Source organism: Phyllostomus discolor, chromosome 5, assembly GCF_004126475.2.
Source record: "Phyllostomus discolor isolate MPI-MPIP mPhyDis1 chromosome 5, mPhyDis1.pri.v3, whole genome shotgun sequence".
In the NCBI taxonomy this organism is placed as follows: domain Eukaryota; kingdom Metazoa; phylum Chordata; class Mammalia; order Chiroptera; family Phyllostomidae; genus Phyllostomus; species Phyllostomus discolor.
In genome coordinates, this window is record NC_040907.2 from 5,244,550 (window position 1) to 5,269,186 (window position 24,637).

At 50.3% G+C, this 24,637-nt stretch overlaps 1 protein-coding gene across 2 annotated transcripts in view; it reads left to right on the plus strand.

The window, feature by feature from the left end:
• The first annotated feature begins 5,332 nt into the window (after positions 1 to 5,332).
• SLC25A33 (solute carrier family 25 member 33) overlaps positions 5,333 to 24,637 on the plus strand; it is a 30,762-nt gene continuing 11,457 nt past the window's right edge. Inside the window, exons 1-2 of one of the 2 annotated variants that reach the window (XM_028513126.2) lie at positions 5,333 to 5,706; positions 17,729 to 17,908. In XM_028513126.2, coding sequence (XP_028368927.2) covers positions 5,348 to 5,706; positions 17,729 to 17,908 — 539 coding nt within the window. In that variant the 5' untranslated portion in view covers positions 5,333 to 5,347. The remainder of the gene's footprint in view (positions 5,707 to 17,728; positions 17,909 to 24,637) is intronic. The other variant, XM_036025270.1, reaches the window with a different exon arrangement.

The window sequence follows — 24,637 nt, forward strand, 5'->3', positions numbered from 1 at the left end:
CCATCCCTTCCCTCTAAAAATAAATAAATAAATAAATAAATATTTAAAGCAAAAAAGACTGTAGCTGGTCTTGCCAATTTTTCAGCTGAAACAGCATCAGGTTTTCAAAAAAAAAAAATTAAGAGCCTCAGGGAAGATACCAGCTTTCAAGATGACCAAGGTGACACCAATGGTTTCCTCCAAACAGGGCCAATTCTACATAAACATTCCTTATGAGTAACTTGCAAGTCTCGTGGAACAGTCTACAAGTCTCAGAGGCCATCAGGGATGAGCGGGAAGTAGGCAGCCTAGTATGCAGGAAGGGCAAACCAAGTAGTATTTCCTTGTCTGATGAGCTTATATAAGGAGACGCCAGAGGAGCAGACGCCAGAGGACTGAAACAATATAGGTAATGGCTGTTAAAAAGAAATGAGGGCTCTGGCTAGGTTGGTTGGGCATGGGTCTGCAAAGCAAAAGGCCACCAGTTCAATTCCCGGTCAGGGCACATGCCTGGCTTACAGGTTCGATCCTGGTTGGGACGCATATAAGAGACAACCGATTGATGTTTCTCTCTCATATTGATGTTTCTCTCCCTCTCTTTCTCCCTCCCTTCCCCTTTCTCTAAAATTAAATAAATAAAATCTTAAGAAAAAAGAAATTAGGAAGGCAGTCAAAATATGGCAGACTGTTAGACAACCACGCTATCCACGCATTTAGAGAGACATAGGCAACTTTGTTTAGCTGTTGACACGTTGTTGAGAACTCAGGACAACGTTCAATAGCAGACACGAGAACCAAGTCTCCGACTAGGACCTAGGTATTCTTCCTAACGGCTCCAAACAGTTGAAGAAATAGTCCGCTGCGAAAAGCATTAAGGCAGTTCTGATTTTTTAAACCCAAACAAAATTTTCTGCTTTTCCTGAAGGGAGCTGTTCAAGGAATTGAAAAGTAAGTGCTAACAACATTGGCTCATTGTGACTTTTCGGTTCTCCTTCCGTATCAGTTGCATTTTTGTGCTTCTTTCCCCAATAAAACTTTTATTTAAAAAAAAGAAAAGGAAGAAAACACTGTAGCTGAAATTTGGCTCTAGCTGGTTCTGTTGAGGAGAAAGCGAAGGAGAGAGAGCAGCTGGGCTGAGTCCCCTGCTCCCACCACACCTCCTGCCCCAGGCCCTCCTGCCCGGGAGCATTCTTGGCGGGACCTCTCGGGAGAGAAACAGGCCCTGCCCCAGCCTTAGGCTGCTTACAATTCCTTGCAAAGATAGGAAACCCCAGCCCCTGGGGGTGAGGTTGGAGCTTTCTGCAGCTTTTGCAGAAAAACAGTAGTTAAGAAGCAATTAGAGATTCGACAGCCAGCAGTCGGAGAAGGAAGGTTGGCAGAAACCAGCAACTGGTCAGCAGAGACTGGGGGGCCCTTTAACAATCGAATGGTTACTGAAAACCTGAGAAGCCTCTCCTCCCCTGCCCCGTCAAGGCTGGCAGTGGTCCCCTGGTCTGTGACAGCAGCGACAGCAGCGCTCACTAAGGGCATCTCTGTGAGTAACTATCGGTGCCGGCCTCATTTCTAAACTTGATCCGTGGTGCATATATTGACATATGGAGTGTCCCTTGCTCATTTCTTTCTAGTGAGCTTCATTGAAATACTTGTAATTCACGTGCAATACAATGTAACCCCTTTAAGTGTAACTTTTGATGCGTGTTGACAAATCTATGTAAATGTCCTGGTCAGGATGCAGAACATGTCTGTCACCCTAAGAGGTCCTTCCAGGCTTTTTTGTAGTCGAGCCCTTGCCCAACCCAGTTTCGGCCCTAGACGCTTGCTGTCCACTGTCACTGCCCATTGGTTTGGTCTTCCTGGAACTCCCTGTCCGTGGAATCATGTGCTCTATGTCTGGCTTCTTTGTTGCTGTTGCTGGGTTGGTGGTGTTGTTGTTGTTGTTGTTAATGCTACTATGAATAGAATTTTAAAAAATATAGTATTCAAACTGTTTGCAGCTAGCAAAAAAATAGCTCTTTTTTAGTATATTGACCTTGCCTCCTATAATGTTGCTAAATTCACTGCATAAGTAGTTCTAGTAGTTGTTATATAGGTTCCTTGAGATTTCTTAGTTAACAACTAGGTCGTCTGTGACTGAAGAGGCTTTTACTTCTTCCTCTCTGACCTTTTCAACTTTTATTTCTTTCTCAAGGCGTATTGCACTGACTGGTACCTCTAGGGCCGTGTTGGAGAGGAGCAGGTGTTTTTTCTGGTTGCCTGTCATAGGGGAGCAGGCAGGTAGTCTCTTACCATGAAGTGTGATGGTAGCTGTGGGTTTGTGGTAGACACCCTTTATCAGGTGATAGAATTCCGTCTCGTTCGCAGTTTGCTGAGAACCTTTTTTAAGAGATAGGCATTCAGTTTTGTGACATATTTCTTCTGCATATATTGGCACAATCACCTGTTTTTTTCTCCTTTATTCTGCTAATATGCTGCTTTGTTTCTGTTTTTGTTTTGGGAGGCTGCAAAAGTATGATTTAGACACTGAGTTTTGTCTTTGCCAGTAAAGTATTTAGCACAGGTTTGCTGTGAGAATTGTAGTAATTTCCCAAGCCAACAGCACCCAGGATAAGAAGCCAAATAAAGAAATCACAGACTCCAAAGAAATGACAGATTAATAGCACTATTTATTGTTCCAGGCAAGGAGAGGTGAGAGAATAGAATTTAAATTTTGACAGAGGTGTATTTTTTGGTACGAGGAGGCACTGGGAGTGATGACAGCCAATGGCAGAGCTGGCTTCCTGCTGCCAGCTCAAAAGTGTAGGTGCTCCGTTGCTAGGGAACGAAGATGCCAGTGTTGGTGGGCAGGCTGATGTCTCTCATTGGGGACTAAGCTGTTAACCACCACTGTCTTCCAGAAGTACCTCACCAGGGCAGGACACGTGCCCTGAGGGTCTCGGGACATTTTTTATAATAGTGAAGGAGAGTCCCCTCTGTCCAAACTGAAACTCTCATCTAGTCCTCACAAACTCTCAGTATTTATAGTCTGAATGTCCCCTTGCCATAGTTGCTTCTCCACATGTTCTTGGGAATAAGGCCCAAGGGGAGCCCCTCAGCAGCAAGGCTGCTCACTGCCTATCAGTGACGACACAAAGGTGATGACACCTTGGCACAACTCACGTCACTCTTATATCGAAGCAGCCTTTTTTTTCTTTGTCATGAACAAGTGGGTTTGACATCATATTAAACCAATGCACAACATAGACTGAATTGGGCTGGTTGATTTTGGAATGTTAAACCAACCTCAAATTACTGGGGCATATCTCATTTGATCATGATGTGTTATCTATTGCTGGGTTTGACTGCTACTGTTTCGCTAAGGATTTTTACCCATTTTAATCCCTGCTGTATCCCCCAGAGCCCAGAACACTGCCTTGAACCATGTAAAAAGCTCGGTAAGTGTGTGCTGAATGAATGAATGAGTCCGGTAGCTTCCTCTGTCTGGCTGGCAACGGAAGGGGGATTCCTAGGTAACGGCATGTTCCAAGGCATGGAGGCGTGAAAGGTTGTTGCATCAGCCACTAACTGGCTGTGTGACCTTGAGCAAATCTGTCCTGCCTATCCGTAAAGAGGGAACAAAAACAACAGGGCTGCCAAACAGCGTGAGTATCCAACAAGATAATATACACGAGACGCCTTGGAAAAACTCTAACCAGAAGTCAGTGTTATCACTAGCAGGGAGGTGGGGAGGCCTGTTTCCCTGTCTAGCCCAGCCTCCGACTGACAGTTCTTGGGGAAAGAGGGCAGGAGGTGGGGTGCTGCCTTAGCATTAGAGGCCTGAGATCCCAAACAAACACCTGTGTGAGACAGCAGCCACACGGAGGGCGGTGCTCCAAGGATGGCAGCTCCTCCTCTGGTTTAAAATTTCACCCAGTTGGGAGCAGGTCCCTCCTGGCTAACCAGGTGGCATTACTTTCTCCTCCTTTGTCCTTCTGCCTCATAAATCTTCAGTGAGCGCTAACACTTACTTCCTAGGCAACTAAAGCAAGGGATTTGGGAAATTCGCATAGCATGAGAAACACTTTTTCTTCCTGCCCACATTCTTTCCTTCCTTCCTCCCTTCTTTCCCCCCACATACGGAGCAGCTAGTAAGGCTCTCCCCCTTTCTAGGCCTGGGAGTAATGATTTTAATATAGAGTGCTCACTGTATTTGTATTTTGGATGACTGCCCCCAAGAGTTGTTTTTAAAGAGTCCCAGCAATCAAATCCCCAGCTCCTGTGTTTGCACATAATTCCCCTTCCACTTAAGCTCTCTTTGTGTTTACACTCGGGACAGCTTGGTCTGGCCAAGGTACTGCTTTCAACTTGCAACCACAGCCACAGCAGAAGGAGCATCAGGAAGGGGATGGCTGTGGGAGAATTTCAGGAGCTAGGAGTGAGTGATGGGCTGCTGAGGGGTGCAGGGGGAGAACCAAAAGGGCAAGAGAAGGAGAAAGGGAGAGAATGGAATTCAAGGTAACAGGAAAGTCTCCGGCCTTGGTGACTGTGCAGATAGATAGTGGTGTCATATTTCCAGAACAGGAAATGAAAGAGGGAGACAGGTTTGGGGGAGGGAAAGACTAAAATGATGAGTTCAGTTGGGGACATTTATTCATTCATTTCTTGGGCATTACTAGCTGCAGATACCTTGTCAGGAACAACCGTGAGCAAATGAAACAGGGTCCCCGCAATTCTAAAGCTTATGCTCCAGAGGCAGAAGGACATCTTAAACAAATCGATCAACAAACTAACCGCAGAAACCCATACGAGGAAATGAAACGGAGTCTTGCGGTAGGTGTGCTGCAAGGGTAGCCAGGGAAGGCCCGGTATCAAGACCTGGAGATAAGAAGACGCCAGACTGAGTCTGACAGTGACCCAAGCACATACCCAAGTAGAGAAGCAGTTTGGATATAGAAGCTTGGAACTCAGTAGCCTTGGCTGGAGGTGATCAGAAAAGATAGACCAAAAAGCGTATTGCAGCGTATACTGCTATTTCTAGAAAAATTAAATATATGCAAAATGATAACTGGGGGTACACGGGGAGTTTTAGGCTCTTTTGATTGTGTTTTTTCCCTAAGCTGGGTGGTGAGATATCATATATAATCGATATACTTTTTTACACATCGTAAGTATCACAGACTAAAGTGAAAAATAGACTAAGTAAAAAGGCCAGGGGCTCTCCGGACTTGGCCAGTCCCAAGGTCTCAGTCTGTGAGCAGGGAGGGAGCAGGCTGCTGGGGCAGATTCTCCATCCAGCAGCCTGGGCTCGGGTTGGCCCCGCCCAGGCTTGTGCTCCGAGCGGAACCCCGCCCCGGGTCGTGCACTCGCACCGCCCACGTCCACTCGTCCGCCAATGGGCGCGCAGATCCTGGCCCACACCCCCGCCGTGCCCCGCCCCGGCGCGCGCCGCCGCGTGACGTCACGGCCCGGCCCCCGCCACGTGACGGCCGCGCGGTGTGGTCCCACTGGACGCCCGGCTGGAGCCGCAGAGGCCGGGGAGGGACCGGGGGGCCCCGGCCGCGGACAGAGGGCACGGGCCGAGGGAGCCGGTCGTGGGGGCGCGCGTGCATGGAGGCGGCGCCGGCGGACGCCTGAGAGCAGCGGGCCACCTCGGGTATTCTTCCAGCTGCCTCGTGCCAGCGGCGGCACCGGCGCGGCCATGGCGACGGGCACTCAGCAGGAAAACACGCTGCTTCACCTCTTCGCCGGCGGGTGAGCATCTCGGCCCGACCCCGCCTCCCTCTCGGCCGACCCCCGTTCCTCTCCCGACAGAAGCGCCGGCGCCCGGAGAAGGAAGTCCCGACGTCGGGGCGGTGATGAGGCCCGGGAGGCGCCGGCCTTTTCCCCTCCCGGATTCACATCCCCCGAGGGTGGTTGTCCCCCGAACCCGCGGCGCTCCCACGCCCATCCCCCTCCCCCCCGCAGCGCCCCCAGCCTTCACTTCTTTTAAACAATTACAGGCCAGTGTGCCGAGGGTCACTCGGGGGCGGTGCTGCCTGGCCGCGGTGGCTCGGCTGCCCTGCGTCCTCCCTGCTAGGCGCCCTGGCCGCGCTTGCCTCGCAGTCCCGGGGCCTGGGCCGTCTGACGGATGCTCGGGTTGGCCCAGGAGGTCCTCAGGGTAGCGCAGGGCCGAGTCCAGGCGCGTCTGTCGGCAGGGGGCTGGGGAGTGCTGGCGGACCGCGGCGCTGGCCCGCAGCCTGCGGGGGAGCCGTTGGGGGACCCCGGCCGAAAGCGAGGTCAGGAAGGCGCGTGCGAAACTGCTTCTTTCCTGCTGGTGGACGCGTCCGAGGTGAGATGTTTTCTGTTTGGAGAGCTGCGTTCGTTGGATCATCATGCTCCTGGTACTTGTCATGGAGGCAGCGCATTTTTTTATGGAGGTTGGGTGGTAACGGGGTTCAGGAAGAGAGCTGCTTTGTTTGTTTTTTTCCCCGAAAACACACTTTAAAAGAATTTTTTTAGTATTAGTAATGTTTTTTTCTTTTAATACCTCCTGTGGCTTTGGGTCCTTTTCGAGTCTTCCAGATGTTCGGAGTCTTATTTGAGGACCTCACAGGCCTGGCAGGGCAGGTTTTCCGTGTAGGACAGCCTGCATAAATTGAATTTATTCTGGATTGTCACCTTGACTTATTTTGGTTGCAGCTTAGACTGACGCCTAGATATGTTTATTTACAAACGAGTAACTGTTGGAAACTTAGCTGTGAAAATATGGTAAAAAGGGTCCTGAGCTCCAGGTACTTCTTATTGTGGGGGCTCTGTCAGTTTCTTTGTTTTTTCAACCAAAAAAAAAAAAGGTGGCTGTTCATAAATAAGTTCTCATTCATCTCTTCCCTGTCCTTCCCTCTCATCCTTGCACTTCATTTACCCCATTGATGTTTCAGCTTGGGTGGGGGGGGACAGTTCCTAAATCATGACAGTGTATTAATTTGTCATCCTGGGAAATTTTCAACAAGTTGGCTGTATTATTAAAGCCATTTCTCAAGCCAAAAAGGGTATTTTTTTCTAATGATGTTACCCTCAGGGATTTTGATTTATTGTTGGTGGTAAGGGGGTCTTTTAAAGAGTTCTTTGTGTTTCATGCTGAGAGACTGGCTGGCTGTGGGATGGATTGCCCTGTCTGGACCAATCTCCGCTTGCGCCCTTCACAGTGCCCTCTGGCTGCTGGTTCTCCTCTGGGAGCCTGGCGGCGGAAGAACACAGCGGGGCCGGCACAGCTCCCTGGACTGATTACACTGCAGAGAGTTCATTAGGGCAGAGCCCAGAGCCCTGAATTAACAGGTGTCGGTTCCTGCAGTAGCAGCACTCTGGGGCCACTAGTAGATAGATGTCCAAGAGAGAAAATAAATCTGCCGAAAGCATGCTCTCAGTAACTAAATGGATTTAGATTCCTTCCCGCTAGCCTAAAATACAGCACTTGCACTTCTTTTAGGGAAGAACATGGTAGGAGCCGAGTGTGGAATGGGTGTATCATACAGTTAAAATTGGTCGGCCCAGTGCTTCTGCCTGGTCCAGTGGATGACACACCACTTTGTTCTAAGTAACCAGTTTCTGTGTGGTCAGGCTGGCGTCTTTCCAACAAACGAAGCTCACTTCCTTTGAAAAGAGGTCAGCCCTCACTTTTTAAATGTCATGTTTCTTCTGCTTATTGACCAGCCATTAGAAACTAACATCTACCCAGCTTAATGCTATCACTAATTAATGACATTGAATAAATATTGCATTAGGTATCAGGCTTATGAGTGGTTAAAAATTAATTTTAGGTCCTAGAAAATAAGAACTGCACTCAGAACAGCTCAATAGTCTTTCAGATTTAATTACTTTTTAAAAAGACAGTTTCGTGGGTTCTTTGCAAAGATGGAAAGACCTCCCACATTAAGCTGCAAATCATCTTAATACAGTGTTTCCCTTTAAGAAAGCAGAGAACTGAAAGAAAAACCACCCACAAACCAACACCTAGAAATGAGCGCTTTAGAAAAAGCTTCTGTGGACGTGTGTGCGTACAGAATGTAATTCCGTAGTTACCTTGAAAGTAGGCTCATATTTTAAAAATTGCTTTCTTCCCAGTGCTGTATTGCGTCTTAATGACAGCAGGGTAGGCCGTGAGCTCTGTGCGCGCACTTCTAACGGAGCCTCGCCGTGCAGCAGTTGCCAAGAAGGAGGCAGTTTCCAAGCCCAGGCCTGGGGGTCAGTGAGGATGCTTACCTCGGGGCTGCTTACTTGCTCTGAGGGCATAATTTCTAATCTCTCGTTGCTAGTTCTTAGCCAGTACAAGCGACTGGGCTTCCTCGTAGGTGATGCGTGTAGCCCTGTAATTATTTTCTTTGGACAAGCCATCGGAAGTACAGCTGCTGAGTTAAGACACATTTTTAAGGCGTCTGCTACCTACCTACCGGCACGTTCATAAACCGTCTCTTAGGGCGGGCGACTTCTGCGTGAGTGAACCGCAGTCATTGGATGTTGACTTGTAGTATTTTCAGGGATTTTGCCGCTTCCTGCTTTCTTTCCTCCTGTCTGAACGTCAGGGTAACATTGTCTAAACACAAGATGTGCTCACACAGGTTTTATTGTTACCCCGCAGCGCAACCTGCCATTCCTTCTCTGCTGTCTAAACCAGCTCATCCGTGCAGATGGCCCTCTGTGTCTAGGCCGTATGTCTGTTGAGAAAAATCCCTTAAATTGTCCTGTCCAGCGCCCTGGGGGCTCTGGTTGTCCATGCAGTCTTAGTGACACCCTTCCCCTGCTGAGCAAGCAGTGGCCTTGCAGGGTGCGATTTAAGGGACGTGCTCAGCCCCTGAAATAGACTAAGCTGTCATTACATGTAGAGGTTAATGGCCTGGATTATATGCTTCCGGTCTCATTTTTATGGCATGATATTTTCTTTTGTCATCACACGTACTTGTAGAGTCCTTAATATCTATCTTAGTGGGGACGTGGTATGCCTTTGAGGTTTTAAATATATATAATCCAAGATATTTTCAAAATCCAGTTTCCCTCCACCCCTATTATGGACAGCCGTCACCTGGTGTACTCCTGTACTGCGTTTTTCTCTGCAAATTTAATCTGTATTAGCTAATGGTTGCTTTCGAAGTGTTAGATACGTGTTAATATAGTTGCTAGGGGGCAATGTAGAGAAGATGCAAGACATTTCAAATGCTTGAAGAAATGTCGATAAGGCAAATATAAGGTACATGTAATATTTTATATATGGCTTATATTAGTATACCAAGACTATACATTGATTTCATCCAGTGTATTTCATATATATAACAAACACTTTTAAAAACTGTTAAACACTTTTAAAAACTGTGTGGTGTTCGGATAAAAGATTCCTGCTAGAATTTAAGCTTTGTGAGGATAGCAGCCCTGTCTGTTTTCCTCACTGGTGTATCCCAAGTACAGTACCCCACCTGCTGCAGAGGCTGAGCCGGTACCTGTCCAGTGGTCACCTAGGTGAACAAAAGGGGTTGTGCGTCATGCCTGGAAGTGTAGATTGACGTGGCTTTGTTGAATTCGTGTCCCAAATTGAGGGCAGCAGTACTTCAATTATTTGTGAATTACGAACATGGGTCTATATTAAGGTTTGCTGAAACAGTATTGGCATAGGGTAACATTATTTTGGATTTGTGTATTTGTAATAGATACTGATTCTCTTAATGTTCAGAAAATATTATAGTGTTTTTAATGTATTCCCGGTGCTATTTAAAATTTTCTTTCTAAATGAGATAAAAGACAAGAAATAGCATCTAAAGGATAATTAGTTGCATCAAAAAGTATGCATTTTTCTTTGACTGAGTGAATGCAGAATTTGCTTAATCAGAATCTTCTAAACCTTATGCCAGAAAGTTCTATGTTGAGAGGGACTGGTGTTTTTGAAGGAGTGACTGCAGAGCCAGCAGAGGAGAGGGGAGATTGCGGAAGAGCTGTGGAGACCGTGGTCAGGTGTCCGGCTGGACCCCGTGTCGGTGGCACTGTCGCAAGGAGCACCCTGGCCTTGGCTGCCGCGCCTAAAATGAGCCAGCGTGTTTGTAGGAAGCAGAGGTTCTTGTTGAAAACATCGAGTTAAAAATGACACTTCTTACTTGAAACTGAGAATTAAAAGGTAAAAATTTATACACATGATTTAAAATGTTTAGACCTCAGTTGGTTAGAGCATCATCCCGATACACCAAGATTGTGGGTTTGATCCCCAGTCAGGGCACGAACAAGAATCAACCCGTGAATGCATGAGTAAGTGGAGCAACACATCGATGTTGTCCGTCTCTCTCTCAAATCAGTGTTTTTAAAAAGCCCACTTTGGAGCGGTGAACACACCATGCAGTATACAGATGGCGTGTGATAGAAATGTGCACCTGAAGCCTATATGACTTATTAACCAATGTCACCCCAATAAATTCAGTTTTTAAAAATTATAAAGGATAAGCAATAAAATATAATTTAAAAATAAAAACTGTAAAGGTAAAAAAACCAAGATATATTAAAAACAGAGAGAAAAAAAGGAAATCTAGCCGAGAAACTCCAAAGTAAAACAAACAAAAAGACCATATATATATATATATATATACACGCACACGTGTGTATATATATATGTGTGTGTGTACATATATACAGCTTTGTTCTGCTGTAAACTGGAAGAGAGGAGCCTAGTCCCCAGGGAAAAGTCAAGCCAGGCCTGTGCGGGTAAAAAGATCAACGGTTAAATAAACAGGTAATAAACACAGGACTTCAGTGCCGGGCAGGAAGACGTAAGGCGGCGAATGGGAGGAGGGATGTTTTTATAGAAAAAGTAACAAGCCGTAAATGAGGGAAAGGGCACTGACAAATCGAGGTCATAGATTTTTCAGGAAGTCAGGCAAGTAGGCGTCAGGGAGGAGCCGGCTGCGGTGACAGATCCTCACGTCCTCTTTCCCGAGTTCAAGCCCGTGGTGCTGCTGACAACCGCCCAGAGCACCTGCTCTGGACTCGCCGCCAGGGACCAGAGCACGTTACTTCGGGGCGAAGTCAGTGAACGTCCAGGGCGTGTCCACAGAGCTGTGAGAAACTGCCTTTTAGGGGATTACTGATAAGAGTAAAACCCTTGAAGCGCTTTCCTAAAAAGCCTGGGCGTAAGGTTGTTTGGACCGGACTCGTTCAGGAGGCTTTCCGTTCTAAATAAGAAAAAGTGAGTTCCCCGTTGCTTGATTCTTGGCAGGTGCACTGGAATTCCAGAGAAAGCCAGGCCTCAGTCAGGGCTCACCTAAATAGCTCAGCGGGGTCACTGTGTGAGCCAGAGGGCCACCCTGCCTTCTAGAAACACCTGCTTGACGCCCGGGTTGGTCCCTGCACGCACACCACGTGGCTCACAGCAGCTCCTGCTGTCTCCCCACCGTCAAACAGTCTGGAGCTCCACTCCCATGGGACCAACCCGGGCGCGCACCCATCTCTAACCAGCCGGTGCTCCCAGCCACACGCTGCTGCTCGGGCTCCGCTGTGTGCCCGCTGCTGAGTTGGGGCTAAACACAGAAATGGGTCCCGTCCCGTCCAAACTGTGTGTCTTGAGAAATCCGGGATCTCGTTAAGACAGGAAGAGGGGGCAGATGCTGGGAGGACAGGCGGTAGCAGCCTCCACGTTGGTTACACTGCCTTCAGATACATCGTCCGTTTCACTGCTCTGAGCAGGGTTTCTCAGCCTCCGCACGATGAGTCTTTGCTCCGCATGGGGCAGGGCCGTCCTGTGAATCGTAGGGAGCTTAGCAACCTCCCTACCACCCACTAGGTGCTGTGCCCCCTCCCCGATATCGACAGCCAGAGATGCCTCCAGACCTTGCCAGTGGCCCAGGGAGGGGGTGAAATTGTCCGGGCTGAGAACCGCTGGTCTGGAATAGTGGCCCTCAGGCTCTGGTCGCACAGCCCCGGGGGTGAAATGTCTGTGCCTGTCCCCACGTGTGTTTACATTGCTCTGTTGATCTTATACACATTAGAGAATGTGTACACAACATGGAAATTAAATGGTAGAGGTTACGATGATTAACATAATGAGAATGTGTTTCTTTCTGCGCTGTTTTCCTCCCGTGTGTCTGTGGATCATTATGCACAGCCCTTAAACTGTGTCTCCCACTTTGGACACGGGCGGTCTTAAACATTGGTAGCTCATCAGAATTAGTCTGTTTCCCGAGGCCGACACCGTGCCACCATGACACTGGATATTGAATGCGACTTTTCCTGCTGGCCGAGCCTCGGCTGCCGGCACCGGAGCAGAGCCCAGAGGAGCCTGCACGAGGTCGTGGAAAGGGGGCAAAGTCCGACCACCGCCAGCTGCTCCACCCCAGACCGCACACACCGAGCGGGGAGGTTGTAGTTGTCAGCACTGACGTGTGGGGTGTTGAGAGGCTTTTCCCATTACTCTCCCCTTTCCTGTCCACGGCCCCTGGTGGCGTGGGCTCCGTGCACCGAGGGAGCTGGTAGGGCTGAAAAGCGGGTCACCCGCTCTGTGGCCAGAGGCTTCCTGCAACGGGCGGGGGCTCTTGCACTGGCCTGCCCCGGCAGGATGAGAAGGACATGGGGGGGGGGGGGGACTTCCTACCGAGTATCAGTCTCATCGTCTCAGCGGGCACGGAAGGACACTAGCGAGTCCCACCGGCTCGGCGCCCGGGAGCACGCGGACCAGAGGAAGGAAGGGCGCCCAATGGTGTTCGCAGGGCTCCCAGACCGAGTGAGGCCGAAGGAAGTTGGCAGAGGGCCAGCTGGTGGGACCAGCCTGGGGGTTCCCAGTGTTGGGGCACCTGGTGAGGTCACACACCATTTCAGTGAAATCGTAACATGGGCTGCTGCCGCCGACACAGGCACAGCCGGGGAGCTCCCGCAGCAAGACCGAGACCATTGACCGAGAGCACTCCCTCCTCCCGTCCCCGTGCCCCAGCACCTTCAGCGGCGGGACAGACGAGGCTCGAGAGTGGACCGCGCCGCCTCGAGCCCCAGGTCTAGCCGGCCGTGGTCTTGAGTCAGGTTTGAGATTGAAGTCTTAGATGGGACTGAACTTAAGAAGCTGAAAGTCACCAGCCCAAAGTCACGGAACCTGAGAGTCACAGTGGGAGGAAGGGGGTACTCAGCGGAGCACCGCGGGGAAGCGGTGGTGGGGAGGGCTGGCCCACAGGGCCGAGGCCTTTGCCCTCTCGGACCCGAGACCCTGGAGCGGCCCTGGGCGTAACTGCTGCGGGGTCACCGTGGGTGGGGCTTCCTCCCAGCTCGCTGACCGAGGCTGGGAGCCAGGCTGACACAGAAGGGTTTCTCCGTGTCAGATAATTAAGAATTAGCAGGAACCCTTCTACAAAGAATGCAGTTTGTTGTATTCTTGAGTGCTCTGGACCCAGCATGGTGAATTATGATTAGAAAAATTTGGAAAGCCAGTTTTTTTTGTTTTTCTTTCTTTTTTTTCCTACTACGTTTATTGATTTTAGAGAGGGGGAAACATTGGTGGGTGGGTGTTGCGACCACCAACCGGCAGTGACCTCGGAACGCTGGGGATGGCTCGTCGACACACGAGAAAAACATACACAGAGACAACCAGGTCCGGTGGGGAAGTGGGAACGGAACGACCACCCTCCCTAGGGGAGAGCGCCCCCGTGGGAGAGCACCCAGTCTCCCACCAGAGCAGGCTTTTATTGGGTTCATTTGCATAAGAATTCAGGTAAAGCTCATTAATCATTGCCAGGAAGTAAGGATCAAACAATAGATAACAAAGAACTCTGGGGCCTATTTTGAGTCAGGGTCAGATAGCTAAAGAGCTGTAAAAAAACTTTAAGAAACAAACTTACTTCTTGCTTGGACTCTTATCATTCAGTTGAGAGCATTCTAAACAAAGCAGGTTTCACAGGAATTTACATATACTTTCTTAGGCCTGATCACCCGGGGAAGCCGCCCTTTCCAGCACAGGGCTGCACCACCCTCTGTCATTGTTTCAGGCTTAGGTGGAGCAAGGGAAGTAAGGCAGCCAAGAGATTAGGAGATTTTCTCACAGACAGTGAGGACTCAGGCTGTGTCAAAGCCAAGGGGCGAGGGTCCATCACCCCCTTTTGCTGTAGCCCCCAAAGTCCTTTCTTGGGGCGCTCCCATGTGACCGTGCCTGTCTTAGGTTGTTCCCCCCCTTGGAGAATCTTACCTGTCATTGGCTAACTGACCAAGCTTTGGGGTTCAGTTATGAATGAAGCGGCAGAAGCAGTGCTCCTGCCAGGGAGATAAGCTTTTGTCTCCTTGGTGGCTTAGGGTCCAAGGTCATTCCCTCAGCCTTAGCCTTGGTGGGGGCTTATGGCTTCTGAAACCAGGCAGGGCGGTTCCCAACAGGTGGGTGCCCACATGCGCCCTGACCGAGTGTCAAACCTGCAGTCTTTGGCGTGTGGGCTGAGGCTCCAACCGGCAGAGCCTCCTGGCCAGGGCCAGTGTTTTGGTTCATTTGTCTTCCCAGACTGATAAGTATTTTGTACGTATTGGCTCTTGAAGAAAGAAAAAGAGATTGAACGGGAAGATCCTTTTAAATTTCTCCTATGAAATTTCAGGAAGACTCTTTGGGGTCTTCTGCTGTGAACTTCAGTTTCATATCAGAACTTGTTTTCTTCTAATTAAGAGCGTTGTAGTGAATGCCTGCCCAACACAGCCTAATGATTTAGAATACTCTTTGGACATTTCTTTCACCTAAGAGTCCTTTCCCAGCAGGTAAGGGAGCACCGACTTCTGAGGGCCTTCGTGTGCCCCCCAGGTGGGTGGTGTGCAAGGCTGGGCAGGGCCTGCCCGCCACTGCCACCCACGCCCATCTGGGCACGGCGTGCAGCAGGTGATGGAGTGACTGCAAGAGTGAGCCAGGCTGGCTGCCCTCAAAGAGTCCGCCGACTCATCAATCATCGATCGCGGGACGTTTGCCTTGTTCAGCAGACACACTGTCCTGAAGGCCGTCCTTTGATCAGGAGTATGGATTTGGATGACAGTTGGCCAGATAAGAAGGGCAGCTGACTTGGGGACAAAGCAAAGGTGGTTGACCTGTGTCATATTCGAATTTGTTGACTTTCTGATGAAAGAAGTTAGCCAGAAACTCTCAGGGGGCGGGGCCAGTATAGTGGTATAGAATCTTGTTGAACATAACTGTACTTCAGCTATTTCTTTGTCTTACTCTGTAGCGTATAAGTTTTCCAGTGTTTTAAAATACACTTTTTAAAGCTTTTTTTTAAATTAAGAATTTGTTGCTTTTTAAAAATTTTGTTTATTTTATTTTTAGACAGAGGAGAAGGGAAGAAGGAAGAGAGGGACAGGAACATCAATGTGCAGTTGCCTTTCACACGCCCCACACACTAGGTTCCCGGCCTGCAACCCAGGCATGTGCCCTGACTGGGAATTGAACCAGCAACTCTTTGTTTCGCAGGCCAGCACTCAATCCACTGAGCCACACCAGCCAGGGCTAAAATGTACTGGCTGGTGTGGCTCAAGTGGTTGAGTGCTGGCCTGTGAACCAGGGGGTCACTGATTTGATTCCCAGTCAGGGCACATGCCTGGGTTTTAGGGCAGGTCCCCGGTGTGGGGGGCATGTGAGAGGCAACCACACATTGATTGATGTTTCCCTCCCTCTCTTTCTCCCTCCCTTCCCTTTGCTCTAAAAATAATCAATAAAAATTAAAAAAATAGTAATAAAATAAAGTATACTTTTTAAGCACTTGGTTATGGTAATAGATAAGAGTAATTATTTTGCGGGAAAAGACATGGTAGGAAGTCACTCTTTTACCTCGTTTTTAAACGCTCCCCTCGGAGCCTGTTTTCTTCAGCAACCTGGGGCTTGGAGCCAGTTACATGGAACAGCATTCAGTCCAGCTCCCAGTTTTTTCTTGGCACAAAAGGATACATTATGGTTTTAAAGTCCTGCTTATCTGAGCAACAGGTTCCCACTTTGAGTGTGAGTGAACACAGTGTCCGTCAGCCAGCAGACCTCTCTGCAGTGCCCGTCTCTCCATGGAATCCCCAGGGGGTTCCCCGAGTGCGGTGGGCGGACACAGGCTTTGCAGCCAGGAGTCTGGATTTGGGTTGCAGTTTAGATGCTTCGCCGCTTTGCAGCTTGGAGAAGGTGTATAACCTCCCTGAGACCCAGGGTCCCGTCTGCAAAGTAAAGGTAACACCACCCCCAGTCCCCGGGCGGCCTGTGGGGGAGCGCCAGCCGTGTCCTACGCCAGGGCCTTCCTGCCAGCTTCCCGCCCGCCCTCTTCTGACGGATCCCCTGCCTTGCTTCTGCGGTCCGTGGGCTTGGGCCCCCAGGGGAGCTTAACTTAGGCTAAGTATTACCGTCCTGATTTTGAAGCAGGTTTACCTAAATAGCCCAAAATGCCTGTTTTCCTTCCCCACGCCTCCCAGATCTGAACACTTACTCTCTTTTTCTGACATTGAGATTCCTTTGGGCGGGGAATTGAGGCTCAGTCACAGTCCCCGCTGTGTGGGTTGTCGGAGGAGGGTCGGATGCTCGTCCTGAGACAGTCGGTGGGCCGGTCAGCGGTGGGAGCGCCAGCGCTGCAGCCGGCAGCCCCCAGCACTGCGTCTGTCGTCCGGGTCTGCCTCGCTCTCTGGGGCTGCAGGCCCTGACTGGGAAGCGCTGCACGGGGACTTCACACCTGGGCAGGGGGAGGAGGGCGCTGTGACTCTTCCCAGTCAGAGATGCTGATGCTGTGTCATTTCTAGCGAGCCACCCGTTGTGCCAGGTGCCACCGTACGGCAGCCCAGTGCCCCTGGGACAGTCACCTGGGCTAGCAGGCAGGCAGGAGGTGCTGTCTTCAAACATTTAGATCCCTTAAAAGACCCTCTCCTTGAAACCTCAATTGAGTAATTCCGTTGCTTAGCAGACACTGTTTGTGAGCTCGGAAGCTCTGATGGCTGGTGCCAGGGATGCGGAGACGATGAGACGCAGGTCCTGGGCCGCCTCTGTGCTTCCCCAGGAGCGGGGCCTGCATCGCTGGTGGGCGGGATGGCTTCAGGGGGTCCACGACTCTGAGTTACCACCAGTCCGTCAAGCACCCGGTTTCTTGGGTCTCACTGTATAAGAAAAGAGGGAAGGAGCGTTGTCCCAAAGAAAACTTCTTAGGTTTTTAAATCAGGTAATATTTTGATGTGAAGAAATTATAAAGGGGAACTCTGACTCGGAGAGACAGGGTGGCTGATGAAAACACAGAGGAAAATGCTCTTGTCGTTAAAAGCAAGCTGTGGTTTAATGTTCAGTGGAGCCCACATTAATTGGGTTTTAATAAAAGTCTGTTGTAGTACACATTGATTTTCAGGTAGTAGCATTATCTGAATAACTTTTGTTTGACTGAGAAATGGTATGTTTTCTGGACTATTCACTGCAACCTGGTAGTGAAGTTGGAAACGGCACGACTGACTGACTGACTGACTGACGGTCAGGGGCTGGTTAAAGCCTCGCATGCCGACAGGGGAGCAGTGCGCTGCGGCACGGACGGACGGCAGGAGTGTCGCTCACAGTGTCTGGATCGCGGGGGAGGGGAGGTTCAAAAGCCAGTCGTGAAAAGCCCTAAAGGGTGTGCTGACACGTCAATGATAGTTATTTATTTCTTCAGCTGCTGGGATTCCGACTGTATATTTATTTTACTGCCCGGTATGTTCTGATTAGGAAGTGAACACAGGTCCTCTCTTGCTAGCAAAGGGAAGTTGGATCTCACGTTCCATTTGTGCAGAGGAGGGTGCGGCTTTGCTCATCCCGCTGTGCTCTCTCTCCCTGCAGGTGCGGGGGCACGGTCGGCGCTATCTTCACCTGTCCCCTGGAAGTCATTAAGACGAGGCTGCAGTCCTCGAGGTTAGCCCTTCGCACCGTCTATTACCCGCAGGTCCATCTGGGGACCATCAGTGGAGCTGGAGTGGTGAGGCCGACGTCCGTGACGCCCGGACTCCTACAGGTTCTGAAGTAAGTCCAGTCCCCGTTCTGGACTCCCGCCCGACCCCCCGCCCCCACTATCGATCCAGAATGTTTATTAAGCCCATCAAACGGGATGTTCTGTTTGCACAGCGTTTGTCCAAACCAAAGAATTAGGTTTCTGGACCAATACCTTTGAACTCTGACCTCACTCCCTGGGCAGCAGGTCAGCCGGCGTGCACGTGGTCGCCATCGGGGGCAGGCAGAGCAAACCTGGCGGAACAGATCAGAGATGCACATGCAAATCGTTTCGCCAGCGTGCTCTTGCCCAGAACCTTCCGAGGCCTAGCAGGAGACTGTGGCGTGGTGGGATGAAGTTAAAAATTTCAAACTTCACCAGAGAAGGTATCTTAAGACAGAGTGAGCTGGAAACAAAATGTGTCAGTGTTTTAATTTTTATTTGGAAATAATTTTATATTTATAGAGAAGTTTCGATATATATTTAGTATAAAATGGTTTTAATATTTGTGTTGCATACGTAGGCTACCTGCCTCATTTACTATTTTTACTGCATTAAAAATGTCTCATTCACTTACGAAGTAGCTAAATATAAGTTGAATTTGACATATCGGCATCCATGCTCAGGAAGCGCTGGTTGGACTTCACCGCACCTGGTGGCCAGATCCCTGAAACGCGCCCGGGGACGAGGGTGTGTTCGGGAGAGGCCCTGCTGTTGCCCAGTGTACCAGGTTAGCTGGGAAATGTTGGACAGAGATACAGTAAAGTGGAAATGCGCTGCCCGAAGAGCCACAACACGTAGCCCTTTGGACAGAGTTCAGTCACATTTTAGATAAGGAAGAATGAGCTGGAAAGCACCGAATTTATTTTTGGGTACGTTCTGTTTGTAAAGCTCGCCTCCGAGGCTCCCATGCCAAACACGTGGACAAGGGCGCATCCAAGCTCATTGAGCAAAACTGGGTGCAGGAGCAGCGGCTGGGGGCACGGCCCCAGCGAGGGCGTCAGAAGCCCTGCCAGAGGAAGGCAGCTGGACCCAAGGAGAGTCCACTGTTCAAGTTAAACCCCGAGAAGGGGAGTGGAGGCCCAGAGGCGGCAGGCCCGGGCTGGGCCCAGGAGACAGGCAGATGGCAGGCCCGCCCTGGTCTCAGGAGGGAGAGGGACAGCCCCCCGCATCCTCCAGAAGACACGGCTGTGATAACGTCCCCGTCCCGGTTGGCCTTTTCATACGGTTGGGCAGTGGCAGTGTCTCAAATGACACCTTGCCTCAGAGGAACATAAAGTGCTTGGGACATCATTTGCCAACTTTATTAATATCCAAGATGGACTTCCTCCGGCCGTGCTTCCCAAACAACTCGTGACTGGTGGAGGGCTGTCACCGGGACACTGCTGCCCAGAGCGCGGAGGGCGGTGGGGCACGTGAGCCTGTTTCTGTGGGTCAGCTGACTGCGGGTGTGTGTCTCTCCAGCTCCAATAAATCTCTCTCCGTGCATTTCTTCCCCAGTTAGGACCATTGTTTACTGAAATGTAAATCAGAGAAAAAGAGCCTCTCTGTCGTTTAAAACCGGGAGCAGGGCCTGCCGCGGCCGCAGCCACGCAGCAATGAGACGCTGCTTCCAGATGAGTGCTCGGTAAAACCCTTGAGTCCGAGTTCACATCAGAATAGAAAGAAGAGAGTTTTAAGTAAAAATCTTGTTAAAATGCCGTCTTGATAGAAAAGTGTTTGTAAAATGGCACTTCTCGCCCAAGAGCTATTTCGTTAAAGCTTTAGTTCTGCAGCTTGATATATGTACATTAATAAGATCCTCAGCTGATATTTAATAGCTTCCCATTTAAAAAAGGCTGTTTTTATGTAGTATTATGTTATCGATTTTTCACACCAACCCTGTGAGATTAGCAATCAGGCATGACGTTACCCTACTTTATAAAAGAGGAACCGCAAATTGGAGTTAAATGACTTAGCGAGGCCATTTTTAATGTGTATTTGCCACCTTCAGAGAAACATTTGAAAGCGGCAAACTCCCGAGTTGCCTCTGCTGGAGACAAGGGCTCCAGCCCCGTCTCCTGGGGCCACACCCGCCCGCTCCCTGTGGCTTCTCTTCCTTTGCTGCTGCAGCTGCAGCAGCCCGACAGCCCAGGGCCCTGAGCCGGCCTCTTCTCGGGGCCACACGACACGTCCAGCTGCCTGTGTGACACCTCCGCTCAGGTGTGTGGTGGCATCCAGAGTGTCACTTGTAGAGAACTGAGCTCCCCAGCCTCGCTGCTCCCAGCAGCTGCTTCTGCCCACTCCACGGACACACGCCCTGCCTGTGACCCCTTTTCTCTGCTTTCTCCACTGATGTCCTGATGGAAGCCACCGGGTCCCCACCCGGGTTACTGCTGGAGCCCCAAGACCTGCTCCCCTCCCGGTCCCTGTCTGTTACCAGCCAAGATTCTCGCTCGATGCCTCCAGGGCCTGCCCCCTCCTCCTGGCCCTGCCGCCTGCCCATCTCCACAGAGCTGTCCCTCCTGTGACTTCCCTGACATAGCGCCTCCCGCACCCCTGCAGCTGTCCCTTTAAAAGGTCAGGAACATTAGCATTAGCACACCCCACCTCAGGGCCCTGGGACCGCTCCCAGTTGTCACCTCTGCAGGGAGGCCCTGCCGTGCTATTTAAAACAGCCTCCCCTCGTGCACCATCCCTCAGTCCTGCCGTATTTTTATCCCCAGCACTAAACCTCCATCCAGCACAGAGGAGAGCTTGCTTGTTCGTATTATTTATTTTTTCTCCCTGCCTCCACCAGAAAGGAGGTTTCTTGGAGTCGGGGACTTTGATTCATTTTGGTCACCAAGGTGTCCCCAACCACTGAGAATGCTTCCTGTCACCCAGCAGGCATTCAGTACGAACTGAATGAGTGAATGGATTCTGGCACATCAAAAAGATACTGCATAGGAAGGGTTTAACACATGCCCAGCCGTGCAAATAAGGCACATTGGCCACTGCCATGCTGCGCACGGCCTGTGCTTCTTAAATGTAAGATTTACACCTGGGTTTCTTGGTAGCCGAGGCAGAGAGGGGTGCACCATGTCACCCCATGCTCTGCTACAGAGAGCATGCTCGCTCCTCTGCCGGCAGGCCCTGGGAGTGGCCTGTCACTCAGACTCGCGTGCAGACCGGGTGGCGGCACGTGCAGGAGAAGGGGACCGCCCTTCCCTCTCCCATTCATTCTCCCAGCAGCCATCCCTGCGCAGGCGCGGTGGTGGCGCCGAGGCAGCTCGCTGGTCTTCCTCTTCCACGAAGTGCCTCTTTAAACGACCTCAGACAACGGAATTGGCTGATAGGAAGTTTACTTTGCAAAATGCAAACCGGTGTCTGCTTGTGTCTCAGCCTCTGTGTGTTTAATACACTTACTTAAAAAGGCTCTCGCTGTTAAGTTTGCCAAATGGGGATAATATATCGATTCACTTTGGGCATCTGCTCTAAAAAGCCTTACGATTTACTTTTTGTTATTTTAAATCAGAGTTCTTCCTGTTCTTTACATTACTCAGGTAATTTTTCTTCAGGAGCCTTTTTGATCTGGAAAGTAATATATTAGTGATCTAGTCACCAACTTGTAAAAATGAAGCTGGTGTGTTCAGCTGAGATCTTCATCTCGGGTTGTGATCTAACACCAGTGACGGTGAAATGCTCCAAATAAGACCCTAGCTTCTCTCTGCATTTCTTTCCTAAACGGAAGTCTCTAAGGCTGTGGGAAAACTAGTCTGGATCCTAACATGCTCTCTTTTGAGGCCGAAGTGCACCATTTATAGCAGGAACTTTTGATTGTCCCAGAAAAGTTCTGTACACATGCAGCAAGGTTAGAAGTTTGAATTACGTAACAGAGCTGACTTTTTGCCCGCTGTTGGTGTGCATCACTATGGAGACAGCCCTTCTGCCGTTCCGAGGAGGCCCGGGTCACTCCGGGACGCGAGTTCCCTGCTGCATTATAGATGCGAGGCCGCGGGCTTCCCGGGGCCGGAGAGCCCTTCGCTGTGGTGGGGCGGCTCCTGTGTGTTTACGGGAACCGCAGCTGCAAGCTAGACGTCAGGCATTTTGAATGTACCGACCGTTTGAAAGTCTTTTACAGGCTGGAAGGCGTGGGTCGCCCCAAGGTGTCAGTTAAGAAAGTTCTTGTTTGGGGAGCCTGGCTTCCTGAGAGCGCAGTCCTGTGGGAAGAAAGAGGAGGAGACAGGATGTAAAGCTGGGCACACGGATGCTCACGCCCCTGCGCAGGGCCAGGCGACTTGCTTTTGGCCAGCGGGGAAACCCTCGGAGACCCCAGGAACCCCGTGCGCAGTCGGGCTCGCAGAACCCCCCGGAGCGTCTGTACCCCCCAGCCTTGTCCCCGAGACTGCTGGGCAGGCCTCGTGAGTCCAGTGTTTTTACAAGCTAGTGCAGGTAGCTTATTGTTTTCAAAGAGCTTTTTATTCTGAAAAAAACTTAAAACTCACGGAAAACTGCCAGGAACAGCACAGATGACTTGCTGTCACCGACAGCAGGTCACCGACGTGTAACGCATCGCCGCGTTTGCTTTTTCGCTCTGGTTCTCTGCATGTCCCCGCCTCTCCTGAGCCACTTTTTAAATAGGTTGCGCCTGTCACGCCCCTGCGCCCTTCGTGCTGCAGCGTTTACTCCCCGAGAGCAGTTTTCCCTTAAAGCCTCGGCAGCTTCCAAATTCAGGAAACTTCACGTTGACACACCACTGTCTCGCCCATCTGCAGTCCCTACTCCGGCTCTCTCAGCTGTCGGTTGTAAGTGATGGCTTCAGCACGAGGGCCAAACTTTGTTTGAACTCTGTTTCTGCCCATCTTGTCCACTCTCTGTGCCTTTTTCAGTGAGTCTGTCTTTCTTTCTTTCTTTCTTTCTTTCTTTCTTTCTTTCTTCCCTGTGGGTGTTTTTTTCTTTTTCTTTTCTTTTTTAAGTTCAAGTACAGTTGTCTCCATTTTCCTCCCTCCACTCTCCCCCACCCCAGCCATCCCCCTGGTTTCTTCTTCTTCTTCTTCTTCTTCTTTTTTTAATAGCTTATTAAGATAAAATTCAGCCCTGGTTAGTGTAGCTCAATGGATTGAGCACAGGCCTGCAAACCAGGGGGGTCTCTAGTTCAGTTCCAGCTCGGGGCACGTGCCTGGGTTGTGGGCCAAGTCAGGTCTCCAGTGGGGGGGCGCGGGAGAGACAACCACACATTAACGTTTCTTTCTCTCCCTCTCTCTCTTCTCCCCTTCCCCCTCTCTAAAAATAAAAAAATCTAAAAAAAAAAAGCTAAAATGCACATACAACTTACGCAGACAGTTAATTGTTTTTTTCGTCCCCATCCCCCTAACCCCCAAGCCCCAGCCCTAGGCCGCTGACCACTAATCTACTTTCTGTCACTATAGATCTGTCTCTTGGACTTTTCATGTACACAGAGTCGTGAGGTGCGCCTGTGGCCTCCTGCATCTGGCCCCTCTCACTTAACCCAGTGTTCCTCCTCCCTCCCTCCCTCCCTCCCTCCCTCTGTGTAAAAAGTCGGTGGGCATGTCCTCAGGGGCACGTCGGTAGAAACAGAACTGGCAGGATTCACGTCACAATTAATTTTATAGGAATATCTTTTCCATAAAGTGAAAGGTATCTTTTTATTTTACCTTCCGTGTCATAATGCAGGTGAAACGTTCCATAAACTTCCTTGAAAGCGGTGTGATTATTTCTGAACTTGTCCGACTAAGAGTGCTGTCAGATCGGAAGTACTGCTTCCCGAGTGAAGAAAATCCTTAGTCAGAAAAGGAGATTGGATCAGCACTCTAATTCAACAGCGTAAATTCTCTTGGATGCCATGAAAACTGAGCCAATGAAGGAAGCAAGTTGGACCAGCCTGAAGACTCGTTGTTAGGACGGGAAAGGGCCTCTGAAGGATGTTCTCCACAGCCCCGTTAGGGCTTTCGTAGTCCCTTTTAGTCAGAAACAATATTTAGCCATTTTTAAAGCTTTTTTAGTCTCTTTTAGTCAGAAACTGAGCTTAACAGTCTTGTTTTTTGACGCACGTTGGCGGGGTACGGAGGATGGGAACCTGTGCGTTGTGGGTAGGAACGTGGACCGGCACCGCTGCCACTGTGGTGCACAGTGTGGCACATTCTCAGAGACGCAAACCGGGCGCTGCCATGTGACCCCACGGTTCCCTCCCGGGCGTGCACCGAGGGAGGCCAACCTAGGGACCCAGGCAGGTGCCTGGACGCTGGTGTTCACGGCGGCACTAGTCACAGCAGCAGAAAGGTGGAAGCCACCCCGCTGTCCAGTGACAGGCTAAATGGATGGACAAAATGTGGTCCGTCCACACAATCAGATGTTTGGGGTTTTGTTTTTTAAGGTTTTATTTATTTCTTTTTAGAGAAAGGGAGGGAGAGAAACATCGATGTGTGGTTGCCTCCCATTGCGCACTGGGAATCGAACTGGTGATCCTTTGATTTGTAGGCCAGCACTCAACCCACTGAGCCACACCAGCCAGGGCCACACAATGGAATGTTATTCAGCCTTAAAAAAGGAAGGCAATTCTGGCAAATGCTGCAACGTGGATGGACCTTGAGACTTTATGCTCAGTGGGATGCGCCAGTCATGAGAGGACACGGACTGTGCCTTCCCATTCACAGGAGCTTCCTGGAGCAGTGGGATCCATGGAGACAGACAGATGGTGGATGCCCAGGGCAGGGGGGGCGGGGCGGGCAGCAGGGGCGGAGGGGTAGTGTTTCCCGGGGGTAGAATTTCAGTGTGAGAGA